At 48.1% G+C, this 13010-nt stretch overlaps 1 protein-coding gene across 1 annotated transcript; it reads right to left on the bottom strand.

The window, feature by feature from the left end:
* Positions 1-8488: 8488 nt before the first annotated feature.
* snai1b (snail family zinc finger 1b) lies at positions 8489-11037 on the bottom strand. The gene is made up of 3 exons (XM_080015849.1): positions 10920-11037; positions 9948-10478; positions 8489-9569 (listed from the first exon to the last, which is right to left on the bottom strand). Exons 1-3 carry the CDS (start codon positions 10993-10995, stop codon positions 9388-9390), a joined length of 789 nt encoding a protein of 262 aa, XP_079871975.1. The 5' UTR covers positions 10996-11037; the 3' UTR covers positions 8489-9387.
* Between the last annotated feature and the right edge of the window lie 1973 nt (positions 11038-13010).

Raw genomic sequence — 13010 nt, 5'->3', positions numbered from 1 at the left:
AGCAAATTAGAAACAGTTTAATTACATGTAAATGGGGCGGAAGGGCGAGACCACCGCGTCTGTGTGATCTTCCCAGAAGGGGGAGAACACCTGAGGATCCTTAATTCTATTAGAAGGTTTAAAAGTCATGTGGTAACAGAGGACCCATTATTTAAAAAAAAAAAAAAAACAACAACAACCTGATGATATCCACTCCTGATCTAAAAGAAGCTCCAGGCTCCAGAGCCCCGGAGAGAGGGGTTTGTCTCTACCCCCCGAGGAGGGGAGGGCACCTGACTGGGCCTGCAGCTCTCAGTCCCTGGTCTGTCCTCACCAGGATGCTGATGCAGATTTACCCAGCTGTTTGAGATCTGTGTGTGTGTGTGTGTGTGTGTGTGTGTGTGTGTGTGTGTGTGTGTGTGTGTGTGTGTGTGTGTGTGTGTGTGTGTGTGTGTGTGTGTGTGTGTGTGTGTGTGTGTGTGTGTGTGTGGTGGGGGTGGGTGGTGCATGGGGGTTGGGTGGGTGGGTTAACCTGGGCTTTCATATTCCTTTGCACACGTCATCGGTCCGTGTCGAGAAAGAGTTGATTGGATTTTTATTTTTTTTGTTCAATTCTTGAATTTGACTCTTTGTGCGCAGCACAAATAGTGAAAAAAAACAACAACAACAGAAAAACAAGCACACGGGGGTTGGATAACCTTTCTTTGGCAGAAAGTGAGGGAATTAAGATAGACATTTCCAGTTTTAATTGTAATTGAATGTGATAATTGAATGAATGAATGTGGTTGACTGATTTCGGTCAGTCTTAAGAAGAGTTTTAGGAGTCATTAGAGTCCTAATTTTAACCCATTTCCAGCAACTTCTTATCCTCACCCTGTTGCTTACCAAGGCAGATGGGCATTTTATGATTCTAACATGAAAGCACATGTTATTGACTTAATCCAATTGCCTTTAATAACTGACCACAAAAGTTAAAATGTATGAGGTTCAACTATTAAAACCTTTACCGTAACGCACCAAATGTACTGTAAGTGTTATATTACAACTCTCTACAGTTGTGAAATGAACTAAACTAACGACCCGCACTAGGTCATAGTGTACATTTATTTTCACTTGGAACAAAATATTTCTTATCATACATTTCACCTAGAGCAATGGGATTTACATGCATTTTTGGGCGTCATCTATTGCCTACACAAGAGGACGTGGTCGTCGTACACAACTGAAGCTCTGGATACAGATGGAACGGATACAGAGAGTGACGTCATGTGTCACTGTTCACTGTGGAGGACATATAATCACATCTGTAGAGGCTTAATATGGAGATGCGAGGGTGGTCAGATGGTGTGTGTGTGTGTGTGTATGTGTGTGTGTGTGTATGTGTGGGGGGGGTGTGTATGAGCACTTTCAAGTTTGGGGGCTGGAGGGTAGTGGGGGGTAGGATGGGCGGGGGGGACGGGACACTACAGGCAGTCATGTGGGAATCCTCTCAGTGTCCTCAACAGGGGGCTGTTTTTCTTGGGGTCAAAAAAAACAACACACAAGCTCTCAAGTAATGACTTCAGTGTGTGTGTGTGTGTGTGTGTGTGTGTGTGTGTTTGCAATTTGTGAGTGTGATCACACCAAAGTGAAATTCGTGCGTGGCGGCTGGAATGGCCCCGTTCCACTGATGCTGTAGCATCCGCCGGCACGGCATGTTACTGTCTTGAGCATGTCTGTGTATGAGTGTGTGTGTGTGTGTGTGTGCGTGCGTGCGCGTGTGGATTTGTGCATGCACGCCATAAAGTCCTCCTCTCATCTGGTAAGGCCCTCTAGCTGGTAATCTGAGTATAGAGATTAGAAAGAAAAACAACAGAAAAGAATGTCTTTGGTTTGGAGAGGGAGGAATTTACAATGGTCTTCGGGCTGTTCTGACCCCTCCCTCTTTCTATCTCCATTTCTCGCTCTTCCCTATCTCTCCCTCTCCCCATATCTGACGCGCTTCGTGAGCGCCGACATATGCCACACATGTATGCTGAGTGCATATTGTTACTGCGGGACATTGATAGGAATGGTTTGTTGTGATACGCTCCCATCTGTCGCTGCAGTGATCGGATAGTCCGAGCCGACTCTCCGACAGCTTGAGGAGGGTATCGTTATTCGACTGGAGAAGACACCGCCTTGTCAGCGGGACATGGGGGCTGCGATAGAGTTCCTGTTTCGGGGGGCGGGGGTGGCTGTATCAAGATTTCATCGGAGGGGCAGTGACACCGATCTGCAAAAACGATCGTAACTACTTATTTGAAGTCGTCGAGTTGGAGTTCTCAAATTATAGTAAATCGAGCGGCTTCCTTGTAATGGGTTGGACTGATTTTTCTCGTCACGTTGCGTTTGAGGAATTCTTTCTAGAATGTTCCAAATCAATTAGGAATATTGGAATCAGGTCGCGTTATCGGAACAAATGGTAAAGAATCCGGAATGTCTGACCAAAAAAATACAATTGAACACAACTTAATGGAAGGGAGAGTGTGGCCATCAGACTCAACCCTCAGACCCCCTCGCCCCTTGGCCTCATCATAGGGCAACAACCTGCCCTCCATCCTCACAAAGGTGTGTGTGTGTTTGTGTGTGTGTGTGTGTGTGTGTGTGTGTGTGTGTGTGTGTGTGTGTGTGCGTGCATGTGCGCGTGCGCGTGCGCGCATGGACGGAGTGCGGAGACCCAGGTCCTTGCACAGACGTAGGGGACAGGTGTTGGGGACAGGAGGTGCCGACTGGCCCGGGGGGTGTGGTCAGGTGCTGACACACCTGTCCCTACTTGCACTGAAGGGTCTGGTTACACACACACACACACACACACACACACACACACAACCTGACCATGTGTTCTGACATGCATGGAAAGGCTCGCCGTCCTTTCAGGCTATGTGTATCAATTAACCATGAAAACCTGGGGACCTTTTTTTTTTTTTGTTTCGTGAAGAAAAACAAGGACAGGCTCAACTTCGCAGCTATTTAATGGAGTCTTGATGTGAAAAGGCATCCCGTCAGGCAACGGGAATCTCTCACATCAGAGATTACAGAGGAACACATGTACAGATCATCACGACCATGGTAAAAGTGTCTCACAAAAAATGCCCAGGGGTGGAGGGGTGAGCACAAATTGTCCAAAGATACATCAGTCGCTCTCCGTGAACTACGGCATAATCAGTTAAGCTTCCCCATAATCCCTGTGGATCGTGTGGCCTCTTTTTTTCTATTAAGAAGGGGTAGAAATAGCTGACCAATGTGGTAAACTGTTAGTGAATGTTGAAAATAAACCGAGCCCTAATGACCGCATTGCAAATACGTCTGCGAAGGAAAAGCTTTTTGCGGACACACATTTTAAGAGGTGGTTTATTCTATGGGAGATAGAAGCAGCTATTTTGAAGGAGGCTCAAGGCATTTCAGTTTCCAGCAGTAGTTAACGGTTCCAGATTAAACGTTTGATACGGGTTTTGGTTGATACATGGATGTCACTCTGTAGCCTGCTGTAGAGCTCGGTAATCTAAATGTGAGTGTTATGAGACACCAGTGTGTGTGTGTGTGTGTGTGTGTGTGTGTGTGTGTGTGTGTGTGTGTGTGTGTGTGTGTGTGTGTGTGTGTGTGTGTGTGTGTGTGTGTGTGTATGTGTGGCACATGAGGTGGTCCAGTAAAACTTTTGGAGATGGGGGAGATAGGCGTCTGGCTCCGGGGTGTGGATTTCAGGCAGGTGCTTTGACCAGCCCTCTGGCTCCTCAAGGGACAGGATAGGACGAAAAAAAGGAACAGGGAGAATATAATGGACACAATCTGTGCTCTCCAGTCATACACACAAACACACACACACACACACACACACACACACACAAATACAGAAACCCACACATAGAACCTTGGGGTAGTTTTGGAACTTGTAGGTTGATTTTTGAGAAGTGTCTAAGACGGCGAGACCTAAGTTATACAAATAAGTTAAAGTTTAAGTGAATGACGCTGTGTGCAGATGTTGATCTGTTCACCCCCCCCCCCCCCACACACACACCCTTTTCTCCTCTGATGGACTTCATTGATTGGAATGTGTCAGGACAAATGTTCCTGGTCCTTCCTTGGCAGCGCTCCAGGCCAGCGCAGGCCCTGACAGGAGAACAAAGGTGCACCTTGCAGCACCTCGTTGCACCACCGGCACCCTGGAGGCAAATACCTAAACACCCGTGGTGAGGAAGAAGAGAGAGACAGGCAGAGACGGAAGGAGAAGGAGAGGAGGAATGACAAAATGACACAACATTGGGCAAATGCAAAAAATATATATAAATATAAAGGTATATATACTGTATAAGATTAAAACTAGACGTCCGGGAAGAACCACGCCCGATTCTCCTCCAGAGCTCAACTAGGACCATCTGCACACCTCAGCAACGCTCCCTTCTCCCTCAACCTTTATGGTTTTCCCCTTTCTGTAGGAATCACATTGACGCTGCTCGCTAAAATGTGAATAGTGGGGTGTTACTGCCATTTTTTTTTGTCGAATGCTTATCGCTCCAGTGACAGATTATTACTGCGTTGGACGGTCAACAGACTAGTCCCGTACTGTCGCTGACTCTTTCCCCGTTCATCCTCTCTGAACAGTCTTTCCCATTGTGCTTCTGCTTTTCCCATTCAAGCTTCTCGTGTCGTGACTTGCTGGACTCTTGCCTTCCGCAGCATGTGAGCTCGCTCGCGCCTCCTCCTCGGCTCTGACGCCTCCTCTGGGTGATGCGCGCGCCGCTGCTCCCGGACCTCGCAGGACTCTTTGGCGAGTCGCGGTATCGCAGGTGTCTGCGTTCAGCGCTCCATCAACTGGAGTTGTCGGTGTTAATTGCTATCGAGACATTGCTGTGCTGTGCAAAGGGAAGCATGAGTTGCTGTCTCTCAACAATTGCCAGGCTGTTTCTAAACACTGTAACACTCTATTAGCCCAGCAGCGGGACGGGAGGGGTGCTGGGTGTGGTGAATGCTGTATGTTGGAATACTCCTTCGCTATTGGTAGAAACAGAATTTCTCACAATTGCTTTCACGAATCCTCCACAAGAATGCAGCTTCCCTTTTAACCCTCCTGTGTCTTTATGGCCCATCCTCTGCCTCCCCCCACGACCCTATGGGACACAGAGGCCTGTGTTTGGGAAGAGACACAGCACCAGCCACATCACACACACACACACACACACACACACACACACACACACACACACACACACACACACACACACAAAAACCATTAAAGGGGACAGCAGGAGTGCGGAGGTAGGCAGGAAACAGAGTGTACCCCCTCCTAGAGGCCATATCCTGTCCTTGGGTGAAACTGGTTTATTTGTGCAGAGATCTGAGCTCTTTGTGTGGTGGTTCTCTGCTTGTGTGTGTGTGTGCTTCTGCATGTCCGTGCACACATAAGTAAATGCAAGTCTCTAGAAGTGTGCATGGACATTCTCAACTGTTTATCATTGTGGTGTGGGGGGTGGTGTGGTTTGAGCAGCCACACCTGACCTGGATCTAAGTAATTGGTGGACCCAGGATCAGAGTGGCTGCGTACCTGCTGCTCGTTGGTTGGTCTAACAAGCAGCAGGTAAAACCCCCATCCCCGCACTCACTTAGGAGAGGAGCCCCTGTCGTGACACATCTCTATCTGCTCCTGGGCTAATTCCAACTGGACCTCTCTCTACAGTAAGCTGGTGTGTCTACAACCCTGTGGTCTGTGTCTCTGTGCCGGAGGTCTCTGAAAACGCCACGTGGGTGGCATGTGGTAGGCCAAACTGCCACAATCGTTTCTTTGCTAGTGGCAGTCGGATTGTTCACCGAGTCTTACCCCTTGTCCTCCCGCGGTTTGGCTAAGCCGGCTTGCAGCACATGTCATTGATCAAGGCTTCGTTACAACATTCCTCCTCCCACCTACCTATTAATTCCCAAAACATCTCCCCGACAGAACTTGCTATTATCATCGCTGATTCCCACTCCAGAGCCCAAGCAGGTTATATTCTACCCCTCTGTTCAACCCCACCGCTCTCCTACTGTCCGTCCCAACCACACCATGAGCGCCAAATGCTCCTTATCGGTGGCGGGCTCAAGAACTGGGAGCATCCCATCGGTTCTGACAGGCATCGGCTGTCGGAAAAAATGAAGGGAAATTGACAGATACAAACTGTTCTTGGTGGCCTTCCAAGAGGACAAAGGCAGAAAGAGAGCATGGGGATTTAGAGTATGGTTCCAGCGGAGGAGGTTGGCACCAAAGCCTTGGGCAGCGCCATTGTTTAAGAGCACTGTGGCCTATAAGGGTGTTTGAAACTCTAACCCGGTGACTTAACCCTCCTGGCTTGAATTTAATCTCCCAGTGAGTCGGCGCTCCAGCCCACGCTGTTAGTCCTGGCTCAAGCACCGCTCTCTCACTCTGGAGATAGACCGCGCCGGACTCCTGGCTTCCCAAAAAAGGGCCGATGCTTCACGTCGCAGAAACACACACACACGCACACACACACACACACACAGACATCCATAAAAACAGCTGTGGCCACACCCAGATGCTTTTCTATCGGCACTTTTGGAGGGGGCTTCGTTTAGACAAGCCTGACAGGACACATCCCGTCCCCCAAATACACGCATGCGGAAAGACGAAGAGAGGAACATGACCAAATTTCAACCTGGGAAAACAATTATGTTTCATGACCTTATGAAGCTAGAGAGCCTCCTGTGTTGTCATGGTGCTATTCCCTGGGGTGTCGAGAAAGGGTCACTTATTTTCTAGTATTTTCAATTGGAGCAATGTCCGGGTAACTTGTGAAATAGCACCATAGGGACATTGTGTAAGCTTTTAAATAAGATGTAATCCTCGCTCTCTTTGTTAATCAGGTCCATATAACAGCATTTCTGCCCTGGACTCACAAGGAGTCTTTACGTGGACAACAGACAGACCATCTCTCTCTCTCTCTCTCTCTCTCTCTCTCTCTCTCTCTCTCTCTCTCTCTCTCTCTCTCTTGCTGTTAAGACGGTGGTATTGTGTGTCTGTCACTAATGGCTCAGGAATGTCACATTAGTCAGGGACTGCATGCGTGACGCTGCGAACATTAAAACAGAGTGACCGGGGCCAATATGATATTACACACACGCACAGACAAACACACACTTAAAAAGAACAGTGACAGATCCAATGATCTCATTGCCTCAAAGCTACAGGATGATAGAGCACCTCATACGCACCGCAAAAACCCAAATATGCCCCCCCGGCTTGACGGCACGGCTCAGGTTTCAAAACTATTGAAAAATGCGGCGCTATTACAACATTGTTTTCTGACATTATTATTGTGGCTCTTTATTAGTATGTAGTTTGGATATTGCAAAAAAAACCCACAAAAAACTTAAAAGCTGGGATCATCGTCCCCATCTCGGCAGCAATACTTTTGAGGCGTCTCTTTGTACCTATGCTGCCCTTTTTTTCTGCGCCCACCTAATCTGACACTGTCGGGGGGGGGGGGGGGGGGGATCAAGGATTGTTCCTCCACCCCCCGCGTTGGCCCTCCGGTTCTATGACTCATGACGTGCGTGGGTGCGCGCCAGCCTCCTACGCTCTCGCCTCACACCTCGCAGCAACCCCGGACGAGCGAGGGGACAAACAAAAAATCCCCCTTGATCCAAGTGGCGCTTCAAAGTATCCATGTGTGTGCGTGTGTATGTGTGTAGGTAGGTGTGCTGTGCCTACGTGCGGGGTGGAGGTGTGTGTGTGTGTGGGGCGGGGGGGGGCACTGTTTACATTACACAAGCTAACTCATGCAATCTGATCCCTGGCCGTGAGTGCATCCCGCCAAGCTTCCACACAAACACACACACACAAATACCACTCACCACCCTTTCTGAGAGCTAAAGGAATAAAAACATTGTTTGTTCGCAAGACACGCTGGCGTCAGTCTGTACGTTGGTCACAAGGCCAGTGGACAAATTGTTGCCATATGTGCAAACTACATGGTCACCGTCAGCTGGCGGACCGGGGCCTACCGTTACTTTGCAAGCTCGACTTCCCTGCAGCGGCCTGTGCAGATGCAGAACATAATTTCTTAGCCCCCGTTTCCAGCTGGGATCGCTGCTGCGGGCAGGAAATGGGTCAGTGGGATTCCCACACTCAGCTAATTTCACACTAGCAAATCTCTCCAATTGACCTCCTCTAGCCTCGGTGACGCTCGCAACCCCAACGCCCGCCCCTCCCTCTTTTGGTTGTATATTTCTAAGATCTCGACGCTTTCCCCTTGTCCATCTGCAGCAGTGCCCCCACCCCCACGACCCGCCCGCCACAGAGCACATGTGTGCACGCTTCACACTGACAGCCAGGCAGGTGTGCGCAGGTGTTCCATGTATCACTCAGCATTACACACACAAACACACCCTTTCTTCCTTCTCCATCCAGTCCAATACTGACTTGATCTATCCTGTTAATTAATTCACAGGTCAACGTGAATACAATGACTGTTGAAATGTGGCAGGTGTACACAGACTCAAGTAGGTTTATTAAAAAACAAACAAAACAAACTTTATTAACACGTGTCAGAAAAAAAAAAACAAGGCACAAGTTTCATGGAAAAGGTTGGATCTCAAGGTAATAGAAATGGCATCGAAAAGTTTGCAATTCCATATAATTGATAAAAGCACCAAATGTGTATTTGGTGAAAAGATGATCTCAAACCATGACCCAGGTAGATTATTTTGGTCAGGCAGCTCGGTTTTTTTTTTTTTTATATCCAATCACACATTTAATGTTTAGACGGGGTGTGTAGGAGACAGTTTGGGGTTAGGAGGTAAGTAGAGGGGGGCTGCGGGGGGGGGGGGGGGTTCACCTGTCATTGAAGTCACAGCTAACGCGTATCTCAGCACCCGGCCTCCACTGTACACAATACACAGACAGCTGTCTCAACACCCACACACGCACAGCTGCTCACATGCATGCATGCCATGTATGTAGAGTATGGGGAGGAATGACATCCTCTCCACACACATACACAGACGCAGCTGCAACATGGCCACAGTCCCGGACCGGCAGGCACCGACAGGGTTTTCTGGGAATTAACTGCACGTCCAGCTGCCCCCCGAGTGTGTAGACACACACGTCTGCACACACAAACTAATTTGACAGCACCTAATTTCACAATATGCATAGTACAACAGCTTAAGCTATTAATGATAAAACATGAGATAGAGATCACACTTGAGCTTGAATCATGGAAATGGAAGGCACTTTATGCGATCATAGAGTTTTTAGAGCTCCTGCAGCGACCCGACCAACACGCGTCCAAATTGTCCCCCCTGGGTGGATTATAGTTTGGGGCCCCTGACCGCCCCCGACCCTGGTCGGAGGTTGCTGATCCAGCAGGCAGGTCTGAGCCGTCGAGGGGAATGTGGAGTCTACTGGGCAGAACAGCATCCGGACGCTGTGTGTTTGTGCAGCAGGGACATGCGGCTGAAGGTCCGTGAGCAGGAGCCGCACTGGTACTTCTTCACCTCTGAGTGGGTTTGCATGTGGGCGCGCAGGTTTGAGCGATCTGCGAACGCCCGGTTGCAGTGTTGACAGGAGAATGGTCGCTCACCTGGATTGGATAGGAGGGGTGGGGGGGAGAAAGTTGTAAGCCTCAGAAATAACAACAAAAGGAACAAATGAGCAGTTGCTAATGAGCCTTTAACAGATTAAAAAGGGCCAAAAGGTTTGTCCTCTTGTCTGTTATTCAAATGACACAGGAACTGAAGAATTTCTCACTTCTGAGCACAATCCTGATTTAATTAGCACCTCGTGTGGCTGGACCTTAGCATGCATATCTACAGGCTTCAATTAAAAAAAACAGCCCATGCTGAGCAATAACATTTACTTGGATCCCCAAGACATCAATGAATGTCAATGAGGGAGGAAAACCATGTGTTTACCATGTGGTGCATCTACAACATAGGATGGTGTTTCACCAACAACCCACCTGTATGTGTGCGGATGTGTCCTCTGAGCAGCCAGGGCCTGGAGAAGGCCTTCCCACAGGTGGGACAGACACAGGGCAGCGTGTGCGAGCGGATGTGCATTTTCAGGGCCCCCAGGCTGGTGTACTCCTTGGGGCAGTGCTTGCAGTGAAAGGCCGCACGCGGTGAGACCTGCTTGGGGAACGAGGGCGCCTGCTCGCAGCGGGACAGCTGGTGGCGGGACAAGGCGGCGGCGCTGCCGTGGCTCTTTCCGCAGCACGGGCAGCGGTAGATGTGGTGGAGGGCGTCCGGGCTCGGGGGGTCTGAGGTGCGGCCACCGTCCTCGTCTTCCTCCCCGCTGCTGCTGGACGGGGAGCTGCTGAGGGCCAGCGGTCCCAGGGGCGAGGGGGACAGGGTCGGGGACACGGGGGTGATGGGAGAGAGGGGTGCGGGCAGGTTGTCCACGCTGAAGAGGGGGCTGGTGGGATAGCAGGTCAGGGGAGGGGTGTTGTCCTGGGTTGGAAGTTCAGCCAGGGGGTAGCGTGCCGAGACAGCTGCAGGCAGAGGGAAAGGAAAAAGTCAGAGTCAGGTGGCTTCTTACTTAAACGGGCAGCTAATATAATCAAACCATAAACCTGTTTACATTGCCGGGGTCTTGTTACAGTTACGAGATATTCACAGCAGCCCTGGCCGATGAAAGCTTTTCCACTGGCAAATTGGTCCAATTGACCCTAGTTTAAATCACCAATTGGCTTTTTTTCCCCACCACTTCCCCTCTCGTGTTGAAGCAATTTCAACAACTGGTGTTAACAAGGGTCATGCTCATTTTATGGATATGGCATGTCTTATACTTAATCATGTAGAGATAATAAAGTAAAGACAGACCCATCCTACACTTATTTGTTCACTTTTGTATTTCATACCAGTTCACATTAGATCTGCAAAAACAACTTTAAAAGGAGGTGGTAAATGGAAACAGAATGTTGGGAACTTACCAGAGTGGCACTCCAACTCGCTGTAATTTGGCTTTTTGTAAGAAAAATACTTCTTGACGAGGAATGACCGAGGCATGGTGGGACTGCAGTGCTGTAGGTGCACTCGGAGCTTGGACGAGCTGCAGAACCCAACGCAGCGCTTGAAAACAACGCCCCCCCCCAAAAAAAATACAACACACCGTCAGAAGGTCTCAGCGGTCCTCACTAGTATGTGACTCAGCGCAGGGATCCTCCTCCAACAAACCAGCTCCATGAGGTTGCGTCTCATATAGGGACCAGGGGGAGAGGAGCGATGGGTGGGGTGCTGGGGGGTGGGGTTTGTGTGTGTGTGTGTGTGTGTGTGTGTGTGTGTGTGTGTGTGTGTGTGGGGGGAGTCAAGACCACGCCCCACGGCCACACCCCGTGCACCCCACTGCCCATGTGAATTCAACACACTGGATTCACACTGTAGCCAAGATGCACTCTTTCCCGAATGGGGTATGTTGATCAAATATGTTGCATGCATGCACGACTTTTGAATGCAACAAAAAAAAACAAAAAACCTTTTCCTTTTGTTTGAACGTTTGCGAAAAGTTAAGCTGCGCTTCTTTACCCAAGGCGTTGGACAATTAATACCTTCACCCCAATGCCTCCTATCGGAATTATTTAAAATACTGGCCACTCCTCCGCAGACCGCCGCTGCTGCTGTCTCTGCAGGTTTTAACGTGAACCACAGCGCCATCTGTTGGATTTCGGCACGTTCGCGTTTGCAGAGTGTTGGGGTCTCTGTTTAATCGCGACGGCAAATAGTGTTTCGCAAAGGCTTTGGGTTATTAAGAATAAACATGGATTTTCCCTTTGAGTCAACGAGCAAAGAAGTCAGGCAAAAATAATAATAATAATAATAAAAATAAATAAATCGCACGCATTGTTATCTGCCAGTGCGTGTCACTCTGCAGAGCTGTTGGATGAAGGAGCTGCTGTTCTCCTGGCCCGGGGTTAAACGAGCCCAGCTGACAGGAACAATATGATCAAAAAAAAACCCAAAAAACAAACAAAGAATCTCTAGAAACTCCACTTGCCCAAGGTACCATGAAATGTAGCTCTCCAGGGTGTGGGGACTGGGTTTAAACTTTGTCGGTGGAGTGGGGTCAATTGGGGTTGCCCAAAAAAAAATAAAACTATAGTAATCAAAAAAAAGATGACAAAACAAACACGAGTATAAATATTCGAGATTTAAGTTGTTAACCCTAGGATAAATACCCTTATTTTAATTATATTTTCTTAGTGTTAATTATAGTTGTATTTTTTTTATATTGTCGTGGTATTTGTTTGTATTGTTTTGTTGTTGGTTGTTATCGTAAAAATGTATTCTTATAATGTATTGTATTCTATATTTCATTCCTGTTTACAGAATAAAGATACTTTAGATAGATAGGAGATGATAGATAGCTTCTTCGTCCCCGAAGGAAAATCGAAAATAAGCAATGATAATAAAGCAATGGAAAAAAATAAAAATGACAATATATACAAATTGTGGAAATATACAATAAAACTTAACAATCAATTGTACACAATAAAATACAACAATATACACTGAATCAACATTATTAACAACAAAATATATAACCAAAAAAACAGTAAGAAAAAAACAGAAAGCTGAAACAAAGAGAGGGAAACAAAATGGTAATGTACGATAAACATACACATAAAAACAATTATTACATTAAAATTAAGTACCCTCATGCTGCAGACTCGTATAACCAAGCAGATTTGTTTTATTTCATTTCATTTTTATTTTTTCACAACAGGCTAACCGCATCAGGTGCCAGCCACTTGATGGATGGGATGGAACATGCAGCATCTGTTCAGCGTTTCAAAGCAGTAAAGTGGCCGCGGTGGCTGTGTACACCTGTCTGAAGACGCCATTGTCCTGCTGCAGGAATCTCGCGGCACGCACAGAAGTTCACACGTCGTTAGGACGCTTGTTGAAGCCGACGCCACGCAGACTGGGGCCGGGGGTCCTGGAGGGCAAAGCAAGGCCCAGTAACTAGACAGACGGATAGACAGACAGACAGACAGACAGACAGACATATAGACAGATAGATAGAT

Source organism: Zeus faber, assembly GCF_960531495.2.
Source record: "Zeus faber genome assembly, chromosome: 15".
In the NCBI taxonomy this organism is placed as follows: Eukaryota; Metazoa; Chordata; class Actinopteri; order Zeiformes; family Zeidae; genus Zeus; species Zeus faber.
This window is presented reverse-complemented; position numbering and strand designations above follow the sequence as displayed.